At 38.0% G+C, this 25,683-nt stretch overlaps 1 protein-coding gene across 1 annotated transcript in view; it reads right to left on the bottom strand.

The window, feature by feature from the left end:
- The window catches only part of bmpr1ba (bone morphogenetic protein receptor, type IBa), a 64,437-nt gene that overhangs the window by 19,040 nt on the left and 19,714 nt on the right, over positions 1 to 25,683 (bottom strand). The window contains exons 2-3 of the mRNA XM_008418506.3: positions 24,621 to 24,692; positions 5,723 to 6,131 (exon numbers count right to left, since the gene is read on the bottom strand). Of these exons, the coding sequence (XP_008416728.1) occupies positions 5,723 to 5,828 (106 nt within the window). The 5' untranslated portion in view covers positions 5,829 to 6,131; positions 24,621 to 24,692. The remainder of the gene's footprint in view (positions 1 to 5,722; positions 6,132 to 24,620; positions 24,693 to 25,683) is intronic.

Here is a 25,683-nt window from a genome sequence, read left to right on the forward strand (position 1 = left end):
TTGATAGAAAATCTATTCAGATGCCAAGAGCAGAAGGGGGGGTGGGCAAAGTGATGGAGCATGACTGCATGGAAAACTCTAAGCCCTTTAGTCTCTCTGTGCTGCAGTTGTGACAGCCAGCTATGCTGTGCTCCTCCTCACCTGTTATCTGTCCATCACTTAATTGTGTTTACCATAATGTGCAGCCTGCACTATCAGGACTTGAGCTCACAACAATTATTAAGACATCTATATTATTAATGTTCCTGAAATTTTTTTTCAGAATACTAATATAAATCTAAACTTTACATTAACTGAAAATTTGCAAACAAGCAGTTTATGTGAAAAAAGTATTTCGCGTCTCACGTTTCTTTGCTTGAAATCTTACTGCTGGTTGATGATTTAGCCATCCCAAGGAAGGAAGAGACTCCAAGCAGAATTTCATTTGTTGGACCATTTCTGGTTAAGTCCACCAACAACATCTCAGCAGTAACTTTAAAAAAAATAATCAACCAATACTTTTAACATTTACCTGCAAAATTAACAATAAATAGTCAAAACGCTTGATAACTGCATCACCCTGCATTAACTTAAGGTTATCTATTAAATACTTATCAGTGTGCATTTATGTATGTTTTATGTGGTGTAATTTAATGTTAATTTTGCATGGTTATTTATGGAAGTTATATCAGGTGAATAGGAGGTGTGGGACATTGAAAAAAGGTGAATATCCTGCTGGTAAACAGCTACATAAAAATAAATATTACTCAAAAATGTATCTATAAATATCACTGTATGTTTCTAGCTCAGACACAACACTCAAATTAGCTTTTAATTATTATTACTAATGTTAAATAGACATGAATTGATCAATTGGGCAGAATGCTTCCAATTTTTCCTTGGTCAGCTTTTATCCAATTTTCTTTTGGGATTAACAAAGTATTTTGGAATTGAACTGATCTTTGATTGCCAGACAAGATGGTGGAAACTCTTTTTTCTCACTCTTTGTTAAATGTAAGAAAACTGATTCAAATCCACTACCTCTATCAAATAACCTGTGGGTCATTTTTCATTTTTAACATATTTTGGGGTACTAAGCAGTCAGAAAGTTCACTTATACTCAGACTGGTACACATAAAAAAAAAAATCTTCTCGCTCTCTACCCCTCTCCGTCTCGCACACGCACACTCCTTCACACACACACGCGCATACACACACAGTATGTCTTTCTATGCATGCACACACACAATTTCCTCAACTCCAGCTGCGTCTTAAGAAGTCAGTGCCAGACTGGTAATCTGACTGGCTAGAAGTTACCCGATCTGTATCCATTACAGCATACAATACCCCTCAGTCTCAAACTCTCCACACTTCCATTAACTGAACATTTTAGAGGTCATCTGAATAGAACCATCTCTTCAATGTTTATATCAGCCATTCTATGGGAAACATGCTGCATTAGGCCCATGTAAACAAGTTAATGCTTCCTCCTTCGGATGTCATACTCAACTTCTACCGAATTGCCCTCTAGACCCTGCTTTGGTAATTTCATCCAGCGGCTGACTACTGAATGTGATAAAGAAAGGGCTAAGGTGTGAGTTTGCTGTACCATACTTTATACACATTTCCTATAACTGACATAATCACTTTACCTCTCAGCCCTAAAGCCTGTACATTAGTGGTTCTAATAGATATCAGTTTCCATCAAGTGAATGAATGCATCCTGGAAAAAAAAAAAAAAAAAACTTTTAGACTGACGAGTACCAAGGAGCCAGCAAAAGTTGCACTATGACCCAGCTCTAGGGCACAGTGCCTCTTAAGGAATTTAAAAAATAAAATTCTTGATCAAAAATATTGAAGTTTGCTTTCTACAAGGACAATATGTTTTCGCCTGCATGCTGCAAAAGACTAAGATGAAAATATTTGAATCATGAACACAATTACAACAAATCGATCTTTCTGAAAATTCTCAGGAAAGAATTAAACACCTTTACAGAAATTACAAGTTCAGCAACGTAATTAGCCTTGCACAAAACAAAAGGAGCTAATGGGAGTTTTATTCCTTTAGAACTGAGCTTTTATCCCTGCGATGTGCAACAGCCTTATTAGAGAGCAGTGACAAAAGCAAAGCAACTGGCAGGGGCTTTGACTGTGAAAACCGATACAGTAGTGCTTATTCCCACCAAGGACAATGAAATGTAAGCTATCGCACTCCCTCGTCACTTCCCAGAACTCACATTGAGGACTACAGCCGGGTGTAGGTGGAAGGTCAAAAAATATGTGCATGTGTGTGATTCAGAAAGTGAACAAAGTCAGTGTGCTTCCAGTCTCCTTGTAAACTAATGGCTGCCATGTCCTTTATTTGTTTACTGCAGAGACAATGACAAAAACGCCAAAGAGCAAACTGTGCTCATCTGAAAGACACAACAGAGGAGCTGTCAGCAGCTTTGTCTTCAACTGCAAAACAACCAGCTGACTCTATAGGCCTCGGTTGAGTTCATAAGGAATCCGCGAGTTGTTTTACAGTGGGAGTGTGGGCAGACAGTTAAAATAAACAAGTGAAAATAAAACACCTGCTTTAACTATGTCAGCAGCTTTTTTTCTTTCTTACTGTCCCTCTTTCTTTTTTCTCTCTTTCTTACAATTATTGGCCTGTTCAGTCGGAGCAGAGCGAGTTGTCAGAACAATCCATCATCTGTGTGTCAACCACCGAATGATCCCGTTTCCAGACCAGTCAGTCATCTACTGTACGTGTCAACAAATGCACAGGGCTGCTGCAAGTCTAAACAAAAAATGGTTTTAAATCAAATTGAGACGAGTGACCCTGATTCAGCTTTCATAACAGAGCAACGTCTCAGGTCACAAATATGATAAGGCTTTAATGTCAAGTTAGACCTGTTTAATGTTCCAATCTAAATCTCCACCGTCCCTAGGGAGGACTAAATTTAGTTCTAGTGGTGAGATGGAAAAGAGGGTAAAATTCAACAAGCCACTGTTATGCCTCTGAGATGCCAAGCAGGGATGTCACCGCCTCTTGGTAGTTGACTTAAATATTCTTGGCTTGAGGGTGTGATGTGGTGGCAGCACATGGGCAGAGCTGGCTGGTGAGTTTAAGCAAAAACACACCTGAACTGCAGTGGTGCAGAGAGTACTACACACTATTTAGACACATTGAGCAGAAGAGTGTTCATGTAGATTTCACATCCTAACATTTTCATTTTTTTTTTGCTGAGAAGATAACTGTACATTTTAAAGACTTCAAGAAAACACTGTCATCTTTCATAGCACCTCACTACACTTCATTACTAACAACAAACAGAAACCTCAATCAACTCCTGTAACGTTATCTCTCCCTGTTACTGTCAAAGATGTGCCAGTAACGGGGAAAAAAAGGAGAGTGGAATTTCCATGTTTTGGGACAGTTAAGACAAATTAAGACTGATGATGAGCCTAACTTTACAAACACTGTTTCCAAACCAAGTGGACACACCTCATCTTACACTGAAAATGTAAAGGATTGCTATGATTCTTAAAGGGATCATCAATAATGACCTCAATAAGTGGCACATATTAAGGTAAAGTATTACTAACATGTGGCCACACAAAAATGAAATGCACAAGTTTTCCTTGAAAAACATCATGAAGTAATTCTGTGGCTGTGTTGGATAATGCAAAGTTTTTGCTATTTTTTATCTAAAACTTTTTAAGACAAAAGCACTGGCGTATTCATCATCCACAAAGTATTACAAGGCTTTCTGACTGGTATAAACTAGATTTGGGTAAAACCCCTGAGAAAGCAGGAATTAGTGTGGTGTTAGCAGAATTCAGAAGAAACAGAACCAAAGTCTGATGAAAGTTTGAACAGTTTTTTTAAACATCCAGAGAATTCTGCTCAAATCTGCACAAATCAAGGACCAAACCTTTTCACTCCTTAAAAGGCTCTGCAGTAAAGTTAGACATGGAAAACTCACAACCATGTCACAAGTACTTTTTTATTCAATAAGAACTGGGAAATAGAAATACAATAATTAATTTAATGTGTATATTTTTTTCCACTAAATACATATTTTAATGTGAGATTTAGCATATGTTTTACCCTCTGGCAGCTCTTCAGAGACTTTTCAGACAGATTGGCCACTGGTCGCATTCAAATCCTCTATACGTTTGTGTGTACGTTTTGAAACTTCCATTGAATTCTTGATAGCTGCTGTAGCATCTCAGAAAAAAAACAAAACAACTCTGAGCAAAAGGTCTTGACTACAGATGAAAACCCAGAATGACAGACATGCGAGAGGGATGGCAGAAACACACGACAATCTCAGCACCTAAAAGTTACGAGCCTCTGCTGGCTTAAAATAATCGCTCGTGTTCAAAATAAATGCCAATCTCTTTAAATAGAACAACAGTGAAGAAACGCAATCAAAGAGACAAAGAAATATTTGATTCTTTTTTTTTTTTACAGTAAAAGTTAAAATTATTCATAACCTGACAGATTTCAATTTAATTTGATTTTATATAACTGAGAAGTTTGTTTCTGAAATGAAACAGGCATTTATGAAAACAAATAACAAAAGATATATAATAACAAAACTGTGTAAAAAGATATTGAATTTTGTTCCAGAAATATATTTTCTTTTCACATTGTAATTGTGGTTTTTCAAAATGCTTCACATCATGAAATGTTTATGGAAATGAAACCAATCAAAACATTCTTCTAAGTGCAGTCCAGCTTTTTACATCTTTCCACTGTTATTTACTGATTACTTTTGGGCATGAGCCTCTTTGGGGGAGGTCTCACCGTAATCTGTAAAAACTCTCAATCACATCTAAGTTGGCAGTCTGCTTTGGGTCACGCCAAATCATATTACTTCCTCTCACAAGAAAAATGTTAGTGAAATTAAAAAGCAATTTAAAACTAATTAAGACTCATTCTTAAGTTTTTATTAAACAAGCATAACATATTCGAAGAGAAGAAGCAAACATACAAGTTTTCCTAAATGTGTAACGATACAATAAATCAAAGATAAACTGACATTCTTTTTGCAACACCTCAAATATCACACTGTTGATACCAAACATGGAAGCAACCAATGCAGCTGATGCTAGTAAACATAACAACTGTTGGTCTGTGGTGGAACATTTCTCTACCTGTTTTGAAGTGTATTGTGTGTTTTTTTTTTGTTCTTTATTCTGGAATTAAAGAACAGGTGCATCGAGAGCCTGAAATAAGTTTTTTTTTAAATAAATTTTCTTAAAACTGTCACAAATATATGTTTATATACATTTGCCATTTAGCTATTTGCAAAAAAGATACACAGTCGACTTTTATTTAAAAAACAGCTATATCATATGGCACGAAACTCGATCTAATGAGACATTTTTTTGAAGAACTGGCACTGATAAGTTGATCCACTGGGTGCAGACATGAATGGTATGTCCAAATGTAACAAACTATCAAATATTTTGTGTCTCAGATAACCTCTACAAAAACTACCACAATTTTAAGATGTTTGATCAAACTCACTATGATCGCAGATTATTTGCAGAAAACAGACACCGCTTACCAAAGTGTGCTCATCAAAGTCACAACTCAAAGAAAGACCTTAGTTCACACATTCACGAAAGCACACATAACAGAGCCCATCTAATGAGCTGCAGCAGAGTGACATCACTGCAAAGCCAAGGTAGAAACAGCCAAAGTGTTGAGGGCAGCAGTGAGTGGAGAAAGTTTACTGTAACTTACCGTTGGCCTGTTGTTGGAGGGAAAACAGTCCAAGCAATAACAGAGGACTCCGGCTCCAGAGACAGAGAGAGAGGCAGCCCCTCGGCTTTTCTCCCTGCTCTGGCATGGTACAAGTCTCCCTCCGGTGCTCCTCACTTTTCCTCTGCGCTCCGTTGTTCAGCTCTTTCCACACGCCAGGCTCTGACGCTCACAACCACTGGCTCCCCCTCTGAGTGAGTGTGTGTAGTATGTGTCAGAGAGGGAGGGAGAGCAGGACGTGGGGGGAGTATCAGGCATGCAAGCCACTGTGTGAGTGTGTGGGTCCGTCGCAACGCGAGAAAGAGCACACCACACAAAACACACCAGCATCGGCAGCAGCCGTTGGTGCCGATCGTCCTCCAACCAGGTCTGACAGTAGCAGTGAGGCCAGCTGAAAGACAGGGAGAGAGAGGGAAAAAGGGGGGGAGTTAACTTTACTCTGCTTGTGGGGAGGGCTGACCAACTCACAAACACACACACACACGAACACGCACACACACACACCCCCCCACACACACACACATGCACACGCACGCAGATATTCACTCAGAGATGGAAAGAAAACGGGGGCAGGGAGAAGACAGAAGCAAGATGGGGTTTAGAAAAAGTTAGGAGAGTTATGGGGGATACTGAAGACACAAACTAGGATCTGAGAGATTCTGAGTCTGTTTGCAGATTTTGCTCGAAATAACTTCTGCCTGTACTGCGTGAGTTAAAAAATGATACAACAATTGATTACACAAAGCATCTGAGCAGTGACAAACTGAGTACTGACTTTATCAGGAGGCTTGTAATCTGCACAACTGGTCATGTTATACTTTTGTTGTTTCACTCTTTGTATATCCAACTTGATTATTTAGATACACAGTATATATATATTTAAAAAACAAATCCAAATCTTTGGAAAATAAATATGCCTGTCTCCTAAATGTAAGGAGACATGCAGAATGTTGCTCAGAGTACTTTTGGTTTATCTACAATATTTCATAAGTGTTAAGCACAAGTAGGGATCAGAACAACTGTCAATAAACATGTTGAGACAGAAAATCAATTCAATTAATGAAAAAAAAAAACGTTATTATTCTCAGAGGAAAATTTAATGTTGCAATAACTCTTAGTATCTGTGTTTCTGCACACTCATTATAAATGTCTATCTCTGTGGGCAGGAAGGATCTCACGTAGGAGTTTGTACTGCATCATATCTGAAAAACCTCTGAATGAAAACACTGTTGTGTCACAATCTTGTGAAGAGCCTGCTCCTTTATTAAATGAAGGACTAAATGGAGCATTCACTTCACAAGGCAATCCAGTTCCCAGACCAAGGTAAACCTTCTTTATCACTTTGTTGAGCTTTTTCAAGTCACTGACTCTAATGCTGCTGCTCTAGCAGACAGAACGGATTGCACTCTCTGCAACATCATCTGCTAACACTGAATGGCCTAAGCTTCCTCAAGAAGTACAGTCTGCCCAGCTACTTCTTGCACACAACTTCACTGTTGTGTCTTCTCTTCAGTCGTCTTCTCTTCAGTCTGTTGTCTAGTTTAGTGTTTCCCAACCCTGGCCCTCAAGGCACACTGCCCTGCATGTACTAGACGTTTCTTTGCTTCACCCCAACTGATTTCAATTGATAGCTGATTAACAGGCATTTGGTGAACTGCAATCATCTGAATCAGGAACATTAAAGCAGGGAAACATCTAAAACATGCAGGGCAGTGAATGTGCCTTGAGGGTCAGGGTTGGGAAACACTAATCTAGGTGACCTGTGTCTTCTGAAATAAGAACATATAACCAAAACTAATTTGTGATTTCTTTCCACAACTACTGCCATAATTCATAATAATAGTAATATATGATGTCACATCTGTGCTGAACATGCTCTAGTTGGAAAAACCTACTGGAGTTGCTTGTTGTGTCTGCAACACCTCACCAGGAAGGCGTCCACAGGCAGTGAAGGAACTTGTCCACAAAAACAGATAGTACAATGGTTTGCAGATTCAAAAAGTTTGAATTCATTGTTTATTCTTCAGTCCTACCTTTTACATGCAGTGCTTGAAAAACAAATTAAAACTTCATTGATCACACCCTGTCGTACATAGAGAGAATACAGCATAACCATTTTTGGCTATAATCTCTACATTCTCGTCTACGTGTTGAGTTTAAGATGATGACCTTTAGAGAACAGGTCATTTCAGACATATGCAAACTAATATTTAAATCAAACTGCACTAAACGCCGTTTGACTGATAACTCTCCAGATTCTCCTCCCATAATCAGTCAAAATCATGTCTCACTCTTATTTTACAGGGAGCAAAGTTTTATTTTTGAAAACATTTTGTATCTAGAAATAGATACTTTATAAAACCGTGTTGAGAACACCTCTTTGCACAGTGGAGAGCTGTTCAGGTGGCTGGCAGAGACACTTTAAAGGCGCTGTTAGAGATTACATCATACAGGCCTGAGGCTTTTATACTAATAAATAAATGGGCTGAGACACTCTAATAGACCATTTCCTTTCCAGAGCTATCCTCTTGCCTTTAGGGCATTTACTGCTGACAAAACTCCATGTGTATGTGTGTGTATGTTTCTGCTTTGAACAATTTCCTTTTAGCATGAAAAAATGCATCACAGATTTGAACCATCACTATATAAGAAACCGATTCAATGTCTTAAAAGTTTCTGGTAAATGAAACTCTTAGATATCTGCTTAAAGTTTATTTTCTTTGTTCGTTTTCATTTGTAGAGACAAAGAATAGGGATAAGGCTGATTATCTGTCCTTGGAGAAAGAAATTAAAAGTACTTCATCATTAGAGAGAAGTTCCCAACCTTTCATATACAAGATTAAAAGTTTAAGCAAAACAGATCAGATTCCTGTTTCAAGTTTCAATGAAATTCTAGTCATAATTTGCACATAGAGTAAGAGGTAAGAGTTTCACCAATCAGTTAAGAGATTTTTCAATCTACCCAGTATTTCTACTATTGACTTTGATTTTGGGTTGACAGGCAAAATAAAGAAAAACCTGAGTATTTAACTGAGGGAAAAAAAGACAATTTTCAGTCCATTTAGGCAGTTTTTAAATAAAATAGGTAAAGACAATTTAAAAAATGAGAGTTATGATTTGATTTGAAAATACAAATGATCTTTTAAATACAGAAATTTTCTGATGGATTCAAAACTATCCCCATCAAAGAGCTGCAATATGTTTGCTTTTATTTTATGTATAAGATCCCTTAGAAAGAAAAGAAAAAAAAAATCTGAATTGGTTAAAATTATTATCAACAGGTCAGACCTCAAAGAAACATGATTGCTGAATTTCTATTGTTGACATAACTTTCAAACTACAAAGACAGTGAGTATGTCATCGGACAATTTTCATCTATTTTGGAGCAGACAAATATCAACAGATTGATTAGATGTCAGCTCTATATGCGGTAGGTAGAACCCACACAATATTTCTTTGAATCAAACGTCCAAATCAGAATTGGCATGTCAGAAATCTGTATGGGTAAAGACAGGAAAAAATATTATAATATAATAATATTACCACATCAAAACACCAGGTTGGGAATTTTGATAGAGATTTTATTTCACATCAGCATAAAAATAAAAATTCTCTATGCTCTTCTTATTAAGATATTTCACTCATTATTGCATATTTTTCGTTTTCTGTAAAGCAAAAAAAAAATTGCCTGCCCTCTCTCCCCCTTGCTTCTGTCTTTCTTTGCTGCACTCCTCCCCTCACTCCTCTTCTCTAGTGAACCAGAATGTCATTTCAAGCATGTCTAACTGCGGGAATCCTTTTAAAAACTGTGACAGCATTTGCCCCCGATAGCTGCGAAACTGTGTATGCGAGTGTGGATGTTTGTGTGTGTCATGGGGCATCAGTCTTCAATACCTTTTAAATAACAGTTTTTGAAGGGGTCACTTCTTGATCTGCATATGATATCTTGTCTTCAAGCAAATCAGCACAGGCATTCATCACACACACGCGCACACACGCACACGCATGCACGCACGCACGCGCGCGCACACACACACACACACACACACAACACACACACGCACATGCATGCTTCTCATCACAGGAGTCACCCTCATGCTGGGTGCATGATAAATGGCTCACACTGGCACAAGCAAAGGATGAGCAGTAAAACTAAGGGGAAAAAAACAGAGGCAAACAAAAGGATAGTGACGAGAAAACTATAAAGAATGGTGGATGTGTGTGCTCATTTAATACAATGATTTCTGATGAACAAATGATAGATGACGCATGGCAACCTGAAGTAAGAGTTCAGAGAATGGACGAAAAGCAGTAACATTGTTTGTAAAGCTTCCACTTTAAGCCACAAATGAAGTTGCCTATATCTGAGTCTTCAGCAGGAATGTTTCTCTGTTTCATAGGTTAACAGCATTCAAACAGCTTTTTCTCATTCGGATGAAAAACAACAGCTGATGCCTGAGGTCAGTACTTTACCTGATGTGCAACTCTGAATCATTTTTGACATGCTGACTCAACACAACAAAATAATAACGTCTTTCACTGGGGATGAAATTTGTACTTCAGTATCATGTCTTTTTAGAAGGTGAATCTTTAGGACATTTGTCTTTAATCTCTTGAGTTTAAATATTATAACATAAAAAGCATGACAGGCTGCTAGTTAGCGGTTTGTCAATGGGGACAATCTTTGTGGTGAGAGAGGCAAATGTTTTCTGGTGACGTTGGAAAACCCAACACCTTTGTTATATCAGAAAACATTGCGTTGAAGCATCCTTCAGATTAGTGATATGTTTTATGCTAGTGGCACAAAAGAAAATGTGGGAAATTAATGTTCCAAGAAAAATATCGATTCCTTCTGCCTTTACAAAGAAACATCCAACGTTCCACCTCTTTGTGAAGAACGACAAGCATCCTATGTGATTTAAAATTAATGAAAACCCAACCTATAATCTTGGATTAATCTGCTCAAGTCACATTGAACCATCTATGATGCATAGTCAGCTAATTTATACCATCTCAACTTACTTTTTACTGTTCCCTTAAAGAAACCATTATCCTTTTATTTGATGTGAACTGACAAGGAGATAGAGGATTAGGTCAGCCTTTGAGAAACACCTCAGTGGCACAGCAGCACATCTGCTAATCCCCATCCATTCACTTCAGTTTATCTTTAAACTAACAAGCAGTTTAACATAATCTACTTTAAACCTGTCTGTTCACTCCCATTCAACTCTGCATTTACATAGCGATCCTTTCTGCCCGAATGCTTTGTCGAACAAGAGAGACACTGTGTGTGGGAGTTGAGCTGGTTTTCTCTCTTTCTATGGACCATTTCTGCTCTGAAATTCTCCACCTGGAGAAAATTCACACTGTGGTGCAATGAGGAAAATTGTTTTTGTTTGGCTGCTCGGTACTTTGCGTTAGAAGATGAAGACATTTAGCCTACAGATGTTTAAAGTAATAATTATAAAATAGTCCTAGAGCATGAAGGATAGTAAGTAAAGGATTGTAAAGAGGGGAAGAAAAATAAAGAGTAAGAAATGGTCAGAGGTGTTTTAACATTGTCATCAGTATTTGGTCTGGTGCCTGGGGTCTACTAAAGCATTTTGTAACCTATCACAACACCAAAAGCGGGTTAGTTCCCAGAGTGGGAAGAAAGGCGTGATGATGGAGCAGTGACAGTTTCACCTCTGACCTCCTGTGGTATGGTTTCTTTATGTCTGCATTGCTCAAAGAGAATTTCTGCTATTTGTGCTAAAGAAGGGGGAGAAGGGAGTTAGCTTCACAGCAGAATCAGTTTGGGAACATCAGTCCTGGATGTTGACTGCTTAGTTAGAAACTCAAAAGTCCAATCTTTTTGAAATCAGGGAAAGTGCCTTACTAAAAGCAACCATCTCAAAGACACTTAGGAAATACTCAGACCTGTATAATAATGAGCCACAGTGGCCAATGGTGGCATATATTTCCAAAATGGTCCTTGAGATGATGTTGATAATGCAACACAAATCTGGAACAAACTTCCAGAAAATGCAAAACAGCCGAACCAGCGAGTTACTTAAGATAAAGACTAAAAACCCCACCTGTTTGTAGTTGCCTTTGATTAAAAACAGTTGGAACAATGATTGGTATATTTGGTGTGTGTTTGATTATGATTGCTGTTGATGATTTTGATGACAATATTTAACAAATGTGATGTTTGTTGGTTGTTTCATGGTTGGTTGCTGTATTGTGTTTTGGTCAATCACGTAAAACACTTTGAACTGCCTTAAGGCAACAATTGTTTCTGAAATATGGAATACAAATATATTTGACTCAGCAAGAAGCAACTAACAGATACATTTCAAAAAGGGTGATTGTGCCCTCTCCCTCATAATGCCACCCGGGGCAACTGCCCATGTGGCTTATATAAAAAAAAATCACCATTACTGTTGGAATTTGTTATTTTCTTAATTCACAAGGTGTTTAAAAATAAAGCCAAACATCCTAGAGAAATGCAAAAACACTGTTTAAAACATAATTTGACACACTGAAACATAAAAAAGATGAAAATTCCCCCAAATGCCACAGTCATTTAATTCACTTCTACAAAAAAATTATGTTGGGGAAATTGCAAAGATGCAAAAGCAACTTTAGAAAGACTTCACTGTTCCTTTTAGCTTGCTCTTCCTTCCTCCTTTTCTCACCCTTGCATGTTGACACTGACAAAACGGCTTTACCTTTCACATCTCCCAACTTGCATTCATTGGTGTCAAAGCTGTTCTACCTATTTACTGCTTTTTCTTGAACTCTACTGCAAGATAAGGAGGGGTGTTCATTTCTAGGTGAACTCAAGAGGTGGTGGTCCTCTAACCTTCGAAATGGACCTTTCCTGCTCTGTTTGGAAGATTAGGTGACCACTAAACCAAAAGAAATGAGACACCTTAGTCTACCAGGCAGCACAGAAACAGTGGCAGCCGGCCTCAGGGGGAGGGATGATTATTATCTCAATCCCAAACTATATTCTTCCATTTCTGGATTTCAAAAAAAGTGAATTTAGCATTTACTTTAATCTTCAAATGACTGAAATATGAACTCCAATTTTCCCTTTAAAATAAAACTGAAATCTTTCAGCAAAAATATTTCAAAAATATTAAACCTAAAGCAAATTCACATGCAAGCAGACACAGAAACTCTCCAAGGTAGATGTTGAAATATTTAAACTTAATGAAAGTCTATTGATTGATTGGGAATTACTTTTACAGTGTGCTGTAGTTATTTTAAATAGTCACAATATCACTTTACAACTAGCATATAATTATTGGCAGGAATGACGAGACAGAATAGAAAACCAAAAGTTCAGTATCAGAACATCCACTCTTCTAATCACAATGCGATAACGAATGTGTGGTTTATTGCTGTTGTAAATTTCTTGCAAAGACAGCTGGTTTCGGTTTCAAATAAAGTGTTATGGAGAGTCGGCTGCACAGTGGTGCAGTTGGTAGCACCGTTGCCTTGCAGCAAGAAGGTTCTGGGTTCGATTCCTGGGGTCTTTCTGCATGGAGTTTGCATGTTCTCCCTGTGCATGGTGGGTTTTCTCCAGGTACTCCGGCTTCCTCACACAGTCCAAAAACATGACTGTCAGGTTAATTGGTCTCTCTAAATTCTCCCTAGGTGTGAGTGTGTGTGTGCATGGTTGTGTGTCCTGTCTGTCTCTGAAGCACCTTGGACAGACTGGCGACCTGTCCAGTGTGAACCCCGCCTCTTGCCCGGAACGTTAGCTGGAGATGGGCATCAGCAACCCTCCCGACCCCACTAAGGACAAGGGTGTAAGAAAATGGATGGATGTTATGGAGAGTAATATTTCTGGATGGTAAATGCCCTGATAGTTGACGAAAAGGCACATAATTTTTGAAGTCAATTTTCCGATTATATCAAAGTAAAACAAATTGATTTAATATATTTGCATGGCGAGGTAGAAAAACCTCCCAGAAAAGATCCTGAGTGGGAGCTGAAAGAGCAAGAGCTGTCCCACCTGCTCTGTGGGATCCGTCCCTGCCTACTACAGTGATTCATAAATCCACTTTTCAAACAATGAGGATCATTTGCTGCAGCCACCCACCCACGTGGTTTTTGACTGCCATCTGTAACTAAATAAAGGTTGCACATCAAAAATGCAATTTATTTTTACTTTAACAAACTTTATTTATGAACGGCATGACGGAATAGACAATAAATGTTTTTGAGATTTTATCTAAAAGGTGTCAAAAAAGCAAAAATATCTAAGTATTCTAGTAATGTGTAAAATGTTCTACACTTGTGCTACGACAACAGATGGATTGGTTGCAGTTAGAAAAACAATTCACTTAAAATGTCAAAAATCCAACTAAAGTCTACTTTGGTTCTTCTATTTATTTTTCCCTAACTAAACTAATCCATTAAAGTCAGTATCTGACATCATGACAACCTTCCAATTGTCCCCCATGCCAGACATTCACGATGTAATATTTTTGTTTTGCTGTGTGTGGTATCATGAGATTAAAGTTTAAACAGTTCTTAATGCCTGCAAAGGACATAAACTAGATCTCAAAACATCTGAAATTGATTATTTTAACACTATGTACAAGATTTCAAGTGACATCCAGTTTTTGTATAACTATAAATTCATTCTTATAGCAGGTAATTTGAAACATTAATAAGACAAAACATATGAGCTTCATGTTAACGTGCCAGAATGAAAAAAAAAAAAAAACACAAATCAGTATAGAAAGCGAAGATTAGAATAAAACTACACTTTATGAGTAGACTTTGCAGCCTAAAACAAGACTAATTGCTCTTATCACAGGTGAGACAATTATTTTCATTAATGCTGAAACAATATCTTGAATATTACAAATATAATCACAGTTTTAGAGAACAAATGTGACCTCACTTCTCAATGGTGGACCTAAAAAAAACAACTTGTGGTTACACTGCAACTAGTCATACGTGGAAAATAAAAATATCAGCAACACATAAAGTCTCCCTTTATATCAATCTAGCTTAGAGTACGTCCCCTCTCAGCTTAACCACGAGAATATCTAAAAGAAAAACAGATTGTTGTCTTATAAGGCTTTCATGTAAGATACTGACTGCATAGACACACTCTTCAGAATCCCAATTAAAATGTAACACAAAAACTATAAAACAATGATATAATTAATTTTTCTCCTTTTTTGTATTGAAAGTAATAACAATAAATTACCCTTTGTTGATGCTAAAAATATTTTGATAACAAAACCCTGGGAAGTATTTTTATTTATTTACATATATTTTTACAATCAGTTTAATTCATATAAAATATGAGAAGCAGAAATTGAAATGTGAATTGAAATGTGTGACTTGCAAGGGGAACATTGACCAGAGATTTTTCTGAACTGAAGAAGTTACTGAAATCCTGCTGGAAACAGTTCAAAAAGCTGCAAAGGAGGCACATGCCTGTCATGCGGCAAACTAATTGAAAGAGTAGCGCTTTTGTTGCTGACCTGTTACTAGAGCCACAATTTGAAGAAGCAGTTTTAAAACCACAAACTGATGATGGCAAATTAGCTATGAAATAAGCAAACACAACTAATTTACAAGAGCCACAATATCTAAATATCTGTACTTGTCAGGGAACATTTGCTACAGTTAGATCACTGGCAACTCTATTAGACAGGTCATGAGGACTGATATACAAACATGGGCTTCTGGTAATTCCAATTAACCATTTTACACTAACCTAGTTTCACCCGTAGTCTTTGGGGCCTTCCGCTAATAACAGAGCAACACGTGTTTCTGAGGCAAATTGCTATTTTTTTTAAAGCCAAGAATCCTTCAGTGTAATATAACGACTCACTCTTAGATTCAGGGTGACAGACCTGAAGCACCAACAAATAATCTGAAAAATTAGCAGAAGAGAAAAGAAACAAAAACTGTTCCCTGTTCTAGGACTTGTTTAGGGCCAAACAACTTGGTGACACCAGGGGCTGGAACCTGACCTACAAACCGTCTGTGAACCTCACACCTGCATTAACACAAGAACTCACACTGATACAAAGACAGATATCCATCCACACACAGATGCAGTAACCACACATTCCATAACACTTGATTACCCATAACACCAGTTCATTTAGAGCTGCCAAAGGCCCACAATTTGAAGGACTGATAACACCACCTGGATGGAAAAACAGTGCTTCTTTGTAAGAGTTCTCCCGTATAGACTTTACCAATTACAAACATCATGTAAGAGATTTAAGAAATCATCCTCAACACTCCAAAGGAGATTGAGAAGAGAGAGGTTCGAGGTGAGGGTAAAGATGACAGGAAAACTGGAGTCAAGTAGTTGGATTAAAATAGGCAAATCAGAAGAACAAAAAAAAAAGTTACGATAAAGCAAGGCGTGTTTCTTTTTATAGTACATTTCAACATCAAGGGAACTCAAGGTACTTTACATAATGAAAACAAAAATCAGCAAACATTACATATTCTCCAAACTCTAAACAGTTTGGGGTTTAGCCTTGACTTTTAGAAACTTTGTGTTTCAGCAGTTTTGTAGTTTTCTGTCAGTTTGTTCCAGATAAGTGGGACATAAAAACTGAATGCTGCTTCTCCATTGAAACTAACATCAAAGCTGTTCAGCTGTTGAAAAGCAGCTTTTCCAATAACTTTGCAGATTAATGGAAGATTGCAAATTGGCTTGTAATTTTCCCATAGCGACTTGTCCAGATTGTTCTTTTTCAGTGGTGGTTTGATAACTGCTGTTTTTAAGCCTGGGGGCGTGGGGGGGACCTGATAAGAGGGATATATTTAGAAATTGATCAGATCAGACACAATGACAGGCAAACCTTTCTTAAAGAAAAATATACCTTAATTTCCATACCATAAGATGCTACTTTAACAATGCGATGCAACTAATATACAACTTTTTCCCAACTGGTTTTGCAAATCTGGCAAGATGCACAAGAGAACAACACAAGATCAAGATGACAGAGTAACAATGAATGAGAGATTGAGGAAGTGAGTGTAAGTCCAGGGATACCTGCAGGATGTTATCAGCTGGCACGCACAAAAACCACCACCACTTTATCTGATGACTGTTAAAACCAAGATGGTTTGCAGCTCCGGCAGCTCTCTACTTTCTGAGCTTTTCCAACCATTGCATCCAGCTGAATTGTTATTGTTGCAAATCACTTACAATATGTATTATTTTAGGATTGGGTTGCCATCGAAAAAGAAGAGGGTCAGACAAAAGAAGTACTGCATTGTTAAAAAGAGGTGGGGGAAGTGATGGGAGCAATGCCAGTGTCAGGCCAGTGGTGGTGAAGCATGATGGTCCACTTGGGGTGAGTGGCGCAGTGGGATAAGAGCGTGGGGAGTTCATGCCCCCGTCAGGCCCTTTTCACACTGCATAAACAAAGAGATTACAGTGAGAAGGGGCTCTGTGCGGCTAACAAGCAAGGGTACCCACACACACCCATTTCAACACAGGCACACAGTCACACACAGAACTCATACTTTCACATGCACACAAGTATGTACTCTCAAATCCATGTTAATACATTGGAACATACAATTAGAAAGACAAATCCATGCAAACAAAGATGCTCCCCAAAACACAAGGTCAACATAATGAAAACACACATACAACTAACAAGAAACATCGCAACATAGTGGCGCCACCTGTCTCCTCTTCACCAATTAATGAGCCTCCGGCTCCTGGGATGCTACAACAGGGTGGCAATTAGCAGGGGGAAAAGAAGAGGGGGTTATGAAATGAGGGAGAAAAACAGACAGTTGGGGGAGGGGGCAAGTAGGAGGCACAGAGAAGGGAGAGACATACATATTTTTTTAAAATAAATCTGAGCAAGGAAAAGGCAAGTTTAACACATTGGTGTAGCTAGAAGAGCCAGACAAAGAAAGTAGAAATGTCTGTAATAAGTGTAAGCAAATGTTTCAATCTATTTCATTGTGAGAACGACCAAAGTTAGGATGTGCCCATCTTAATCACACGTTTATGTTTGTTTAACATGTGCAAAAAAAATTAAATGGATGGATAAAAAAAATGTAATCATGTGGCAGATTAGTAAACGGAAAGAAGTTGGACACTGTTAAGAGATCTTAAAGTGCAAAAGCGCCCAAGTGTGTATTTTTAATATTTTATTGAGAAACATTAAGGGGTAAAGAATGAAAAAGAACAAAGTATGACCTTACAACAACAGAAGAAAACCTGGATTTGTGGCTGAGCCTGCCTGTTAGTTTCCGTTTGTATTTCCATCCATCATAATTTCTCTAATTCTGTCTCCTTCCTTCTGCCATCCAGTCAATCTTTGCTTCCTGTTTTTCACTTAAATACATGCACACACACATTCTTTTGTTTGCCACCTGATAACAGGCAGTTATTCATACTGTCTCCCGACCCCCTCTGACCCTTGAACTCTGAGACCTAAATACGGAACAAGAACTGAGAGACTGGTCACGCATTTGCTGGCAGTCATTACATACAGACAAACACACACACACACACACTAAAAAGCCCGAGATGTCTACCTATTCTAATTTTGGATTGAAATTAAACTACACTTTTGAACATAGCTGAATATAAAAAAACTATACTGGAGAATCCCTCCAAGTCTAATGTGTTCTTCCAGTATCTAAAGAAGCTTAGAATAAACTAAAATGCACTAAAAAATGTCTGCAAATATACAGAACTGCCTTTTAGATATCGATCCTCATATTTATAACAACACTACTGTATCCTTATTGGAAGGTTAGGTCAACTCTGCTTTTAGGTCCACAACAATAAAAGTTTATAAAACACAATTTGATTTTATGTTAAGTGTAAATTCAGATTTTAATAGCCTGTGGTTTAAACTCTTAAATTATTAAGTAAATAAAGAAAAAGTCCTCGAGAACTAATAATCTACACATTTTAGATGCCTTTTTATGCCTTTTTCCATTCTTGATAAGTAAACAATTTTATTGTCAGTCCAAAGGAATGGGCTTTTAGTGTCGCTCTACAACTGTCTGTGTGACCTACACAAACAAGTAAACAAACAATATTGGACAGAACACATGAAAAAGTAACATTAGCTATGTGCTACCATAGTATCCCTGACTGTATTTACTTAAAGATTAAATGTGACTGTAAGACATACACGAGCCAAAGTAGTTTGGCTTGCCACACACAGAAGGCAGGTGTGGGGTCAGAGTTTCGGTCAGCGGCCTTGGTCCAACTCCCAAATATAGAGAATCCACTATTCAGGGATCCTTAAGTTCACTGCAGGTTCTCGAATAACCACCACAGACCTTTTATGTCTGGAGAAAAGCATGAATGCCGAACACACAAAACATGCATTCATTCCTCCGTACATTCTCTGTCTTTTAACAGAAGTGTTGAATAAATCCGTGGAGATTTATGTTTAAATTCCACAACATATTCACACAAATTTAGTAAGAAATATAATAAGGAACACATTGAGTTCAACGAGATCACTAAGATATCCATGACCTTGTTACCAGAAAACATGAATGCCTATTCCTCTCTTACCTCACAATCTAACCACTCACCCACATCAACTTCTTTGCTTCTTTACAAAATCTCTCCCTATCTCTGGGTCTCAGAGAAAACACTATGCAGTGTCCATTCAGCGTATAACAGAGGACTTGTTCTAAACAGTGAAACACTGCACTCACACTTTGACCTCCGAAGACGAACTCTGAACTCCTAAATAAGTTGTGACACATAAAAACATGCATTTACACGCATGTGTGAGAGGGTTGTGTGCATGAGGAAGATGCAGACTGATCCATGCAGATGCAGTTTGTATGCAGAGTTATTGATATGCTTGAGAAATATGTGTAAAACTCTTGATATACAACCTTGAATGTCAGGACATTTGTGTTGCTTAAGTAGGGAGAAAAAAATCCCACTTAGAGTTAATCTGAGAATATAAGAATTTTTATTTAGTAGTTAAGATTTCTGCTTCTATTGACTAGAAATACAACATGACATAAAATCATACTTTTCATCCATTCTTTTATGTTTGTGATGTCTGACCATCACAAACATAAATATATAGGATTTGCTGAAGTTCAGGGGACTTTAATAAGTGCATGGTCAGAAGACATCAATCTTTTTTAAAGTATATGGAATCACAAAGTCTTTGAAATACCAGGATGCTTAACATAAACCAACAAAGTTGACATTTATGTTTAACATGTTGACTTGGATCAGAAAAGTTCATTTAGAGTACATGGCTCCTCTCATAAGGTTCAAGTAAGGGTGTATGCTCCGGAAATTAAAAATTCAATTCATTTTCATCTATTTTTTGTACATTTTCACTGGTGCTGCCAATAATTAAGGATGGTACTTCTGTGTAACAAAAAGGCACCCAAAGATCAGATTGAAATACAAAAATGTATCTTGATAAGTTTGTCTTGATAATGTGGTATGAGCTCATACTTAGCATAAGGAAACTCAGTGTGAAGAAATATAAAAGATGAAGTTGGAGAGAAAAAATGAGCATCAAATCTAAAAAACAGGTTGATGTGTCTACCAACCCGATGAGATTTTAATTTTTTTTAGTGCAAAATAATATGTTGTACAACCTCATCAGGCTGTCTTTTTTAACTTAAAAGTAAAATACATTATAAGAATGTTTTGCTTTCTTAAGTAGTAGAAAGCAAAACAAGTATGGAGTATGGAGTATGTTGATTCCAAAAATCTACATGCATATTACTTAGAATGTGTATAAAGAATCCATCAAAAAGAAAAACCTAATTGTTCTTCCAGCCATAAATTTGTTAGTGAATACAAGTTCCTGCAGGTCATTATAGAGCAGGGAAACTCCCATTTTCCTCCAGTGAAATAGTTTCAATTTGAATGTTACAAAGCCGTCTAACAGCAGGAGTTTTAGCCATGAGTCATTCACGCTCTGCTCTGACAAAGAGAGAAATCCATGAGCGGTAATGAAGACAACTTATTTGATGCTTTAAAATTTAGCTATGTACTAGTTATTGTGGCACAAAAGTTAAAAGAAGGTCAAATAAAACACCTGGATCTGCAAATAAGCGGCGCTTTGCCAGTACTAATAGCAGAAAACTACTCAGGGTCCTCCCTTAGGCTTATTTTCTATTAAAGTAGGGATGAAAGAAAGCTGCGCACTTTTCAGTCAGTGTATTCTTAAACACAGAATGGCCTCTAAGTAATGGCAACTTTATTGCTCCTTAGTACTTGGCTGAATTCCTCCATTCACATGCATACATTCGCATATGTGCACTATATATGCGTGAACAGTTCTATCTTTGAACCAGTAATTGCTTTTAATACCATTGGGAACACCACACAGATCGTGACAGAGTTTCACCCACAACTAATGATTATGTAAATACGATAACCATCTGTGGACATAATCGTGCGTGTGTGTGGGTGTTCTGCCTAATATTCTTTTATCCCTTATCATATGGAGATCAGCTGTTGGACAAATGTGCTATTGTTGAAGGCCGAGTTAGAGGCAAATGTGCGCCGGCATGCTTGTGTGTCTGTGTAAGTGAAGTTGTGCTTTACTGGTTCAGGGCCTCATCTGTTTCCCTGATACTGCGGAGGATCACATGTTGGTTCAGATGAGAAGTCCGGAGCTTGTTATTAAATGTCATAGGCCGATCTTCTAGAATAACCAATAAAGTTCTCACGGCTTCCTCAGCTGTGAATATGTGGAAGTCCACACGTCTGACACGCAGTGCAGACCCTGCGAAATTCACCAATAAGAGAAACAATAATCCATTTATCCGGGTGTCTGTCTTTCTGACTGACCAACAAATGCATGCACACACAGGCACAAAATGCCACTGCACTGCTCCTCCCCACGGCTTAGAGAAATTACTGCCACCTGAAGCGGAACCACGTCCATCATGAGGAGGCCCCACAAAGCCCCACAGGTGTCCTTTAACATGTCCAATGGTCTCCTCCTCCCCCAGCTCTCCATGTGTCCATTCATCTGGCTGCAGTGGAGAACAGAAAACAAAACACATCCCTGGGGGAGTGGAGGGACCTCACAACTAACCAAGCACATGAATTCCTCAGTTCTGCAGGCACAGCTTGGAGCATCCTACCTATTGACAGGGCAGTCAAACGATTACTAAATTAATCATGTTGTAGTCTTAAAGAAGCTTCATTTTTATACATTGTGTGCACATGATTTTTTTTTCAGTACTGTAACTTAGTTCACACTACCTCATATTGTGTTTCTGCTCTCCACCTGTATAGTGTTAAAACAGTCTGATTTGCTGCCAGAAATGAAAAGCACAAATCACTTCATCCTGACCAGACTTGTTGTGTTAAAATGAACACAATGAATTATGAGAGACAGGTGCAAAACACTCCAAACCACAAAGACCAACTTTGCATGTTTTGCAAAGACTTTGAGCTGGCTGTGGTTTAAAGAGTTGTTCCTAAGCCAAACAAATAGAGAGAAATTGAGCAATCAGCAGTTCCTGCAAACTTGCCTTCAATTGAAAATCACACAAGATTTTCCAGATGCTGTCAGTCCATATTAATCTACACAGGGCTGACAGCGTAATATAAAAATAAAGAAATGTTCACGGTCTACCTCTAAAATAAAAACCTCAAATTCTTTTTTTTTCTTCTTTGTCTTCCTAAAGCTATGCTACACAACTTTAGGACACCTCAGACAGGTAATAATATAAAACAGTGACTGGAATTCAAATGTTCGGCACGAGTCACAAAAAGACAGCTGCGCAGACAACAGCGCGCATAGGTAGGCAACACAGCAACAAAGGGAGTCAGAACCAAAGGCAGACAGAAACACAAACAGTGAGACAGTCAGTTTTAGAATAAACACAAAGCTGTCTCAGCGTCACCCAGGAAGAAAGGCTGTCCTTTGATCTCAACCCATGCGACCTGGCAGCAGTCTGAAGAACTGAATCACCTTCCAAACAAACGTCAACACTGCTAACACCCTCAAGGTCAGAGCAGACATGTTTTAGTCAAACATTTTAGTGTGCACATATGAACACTGAGAGGACTCAGAGGGAGGATCAGTAATGTGCAAATGTAAATGAGGCATAATACCGTTTACAAAAGCCAGTACCTGCAGCTAGGCTTCGCCTTTAACCACCTTACTGCAGTTTTATAAGTGAACAGGTTGCTTCCAGCCAATCGTGCGTTCTGCTTTCACTCGACTCCTGACTGCATAGCTGTGAAGTTCCTTTCTGGTAAAACTGGGAGCTGCAGAAATGTATTTAGACGTCTGCTCAATCCCACACAGGGATAATCACAAACTACTTTTTACTGCTGCTGAAGTAGCAGTATGAACAAATGTACTTCCACTAACATACAAATACAATTTGGATAATTTTGTCAACTTTGGGGTCAACCTTTAAATAAAATAAAGTTAGTTCCAACTGATAAGAACTCTGTGCAATAAAAACATTGCCTTTCATTTTTCAGTTTAGGAATCTGGAGTCCATCAATGAGTGTCAAAGTAAAAAAACAAAAAAAAAGCATTTAATGGCTGCTTGCTTAAAAATTTTAATTACACATCCATAAGGTGTTAATTCTGTTGGTCTGTCTGTATTGGCTCCTTTCATTTTGACAAACAGGTTTTTATTTGCAATAGTTTGCCATTGTATGAAGATCTTTGTAGGAATGAAGGAAATTAAGAAATAACATCTCATTTTACACATATCACATGTAAAGTTGTAAATACTTAGAAATTCAATGGTCTAGCCCTGGACAACAGTCACAGTGGGATATGTGGCCCTAAGAGAAAAATAACTTCCCAAATCACGCTTTTATTTTCATTTTGTTTAAAACACACAAGTAAAAATGTTTTTTGTTTTTTTTCTGGAGAAAAAAAAAACTTCACTTATCCACTGCATATCATTTTATCATCACAGCCAGTTAATTGTTTTTTGATGAGTACAATCATAAACAGCCAAACTTTAAGTTTCAGAATATTATTTAATTATATCCTTTATCCATTGGTTATGGTTGTGATTCCTGTTATGACCAGTTGTCTTTTTCATCTTTTGAGACAGAACTGAAAAAAACTATACTTTTTTTTAATCACATAATCATTTTAGTTAAGTTCAGGCTACAAAATGTGCTTGTTTAACTAGAAAAATAATAGTCAATAGCTGCTGACGCAATAAACAGTAAAAACATATATATCAGATTGGCTCATTGCAACATCTACACAGCAGGAGTCCTTGGAGTCAGGTGTAATGGAAACAACTGGAAAGGTTTTATTCATGTCTTTTCATGAGCTCACAAGCAGCACCTTCCTTCATCTCTCTTATTTACATTTACACATCATTACACTGGCCCTGCTCCTCACCCTCCAGTTGTTTTCAGGTTAGAGCCTCGTCATGCTGAAAGATGCTGTTCTCAGCACACCTGAGACTACACATGCAAGTTCACATGTACATTTCTTTCACCACACGTGTGTTTTTGTGAATGTGTCAGGTGGTATTTTACATCCTGAAAATAAACTTCTCCAGTTACGTCAGTAACGAAGTGTGACTAAAGCCCAAAACTTTCCATGACAACGATGCATTACAAAATGGAATGTGCAAAGAGCATTTACACAGAGCAACAATTTGATAGAAAAGTACAGCAGTCAATAAAACTGTAAAATCGATTTATTCTTCCGCTTTCAGAGATTTTGTTTTTCATGTTGCATTGTTTTTATATCGGAAAGATGTACATATGCACATACACATGTGTGATATCCACTTTAGTTTAAATATCCTATTTATTTTTAAAGTTTTTATAAATTATGTTCAGCATTCTTGGTATTATGAATTCTACTTAAATGTGCTTAGCAAATAAAATTTCCTTGCATACAACACATTTTATTCTTACCTGGAAGAGATGGGTTGACGTTGGTTGGTTTCAACTTACACAGAAGAGTTTGGTCACACAGCTGAACAATACCTGCACACAATGTCACAATATTTGGGAGAAATTACACAAGGCTTTTGTGAACAAACTGCAGCTTTAATGCAGCCATTACTTCTGGAAAAAAGAAAGAAACTTAAAGGAACATAAACATGATTCCTACAAGTAACACAGCTGGTCTCTTTCAAATCAGTCTAAACTCTGTCTCTCATTTACTGTAGCCACTTAATCCTGTTCAAGGTTACAGAGGAGCTGTAGTTGATACTGGCATTCAACAGATGACGCAGTGCACACCCGGAACATCTCAAGGCCAGCAACCACGCATGCTAGCACCAACTGCAATGTAGAATCAACAATTAACCTAACGGGTATATTTTGCATGCTTTTAGAGTAAATCACAATATCCAGAAAAAAAACGATTGCAGTTTTTGGGATTCCAAGTTCATCAGAAAGGATAAAGTGAGTGAAGGGTCAAGACTAACAGATTCCCACCTGTGGAGTTGGAAAAATAAACTCAACTCTAAATTCCTTCAATAACCGTAACTCTCTGGGCGGGTCCATTTCTTCATCTCTAAGAAAACACAGCTTTAGAAAAACTGTAATTCACATTGGATTCATTTCGCACAGCGTTGCTTTTTATTGCCACCCTATAAACCAGTCCACTGTGTGTGTGTGTGTGTGTGTGTGTGTGTGTGTGTGTGTGTGTGTGTGTGTGTGTGTGTGTGTGTGTGTGTGTGTGTGTGCGTGTGTGTGTGTGAGTGCGTGTGCACGTGTGTGTGTGTGTGTGTGGGTGTGCGTGTGTGTGTGTGTGTGTGTGTGTGTGTGTGGGGGGGTGCGCGTGTGTGTGTGTGTGTGTGAGTGCGTGCGTGTGCACGTGTGTGTGTGTGTGTGTGTGTAGGTGTGCGTGTGTGTGTGTGTGTCTGTGGTCTGTTGCTAATGTAATAGCCTGCAGTCAGAACCACAATTTGACAAAGGGGTTAATTCACGCTAGGTGTTAAAATGAGCAGATTTTACATAAATCAAAGCC

The sequence above is a fragment of the Poecilia reticulata genome, chromosome 9 (genome assembly GCF_904066995.2).
Source record: "Poecilia reticulata chromosome 9, P_reticulata-male-v2, whole genome shotgun sequence".
Lineage (NCBI taxonomy): Eukaryota > Metazoa > Chordata > Actinopteri > Cyprinodontiformes > Poeciliidae > Poecilia > Poecilia reticulata.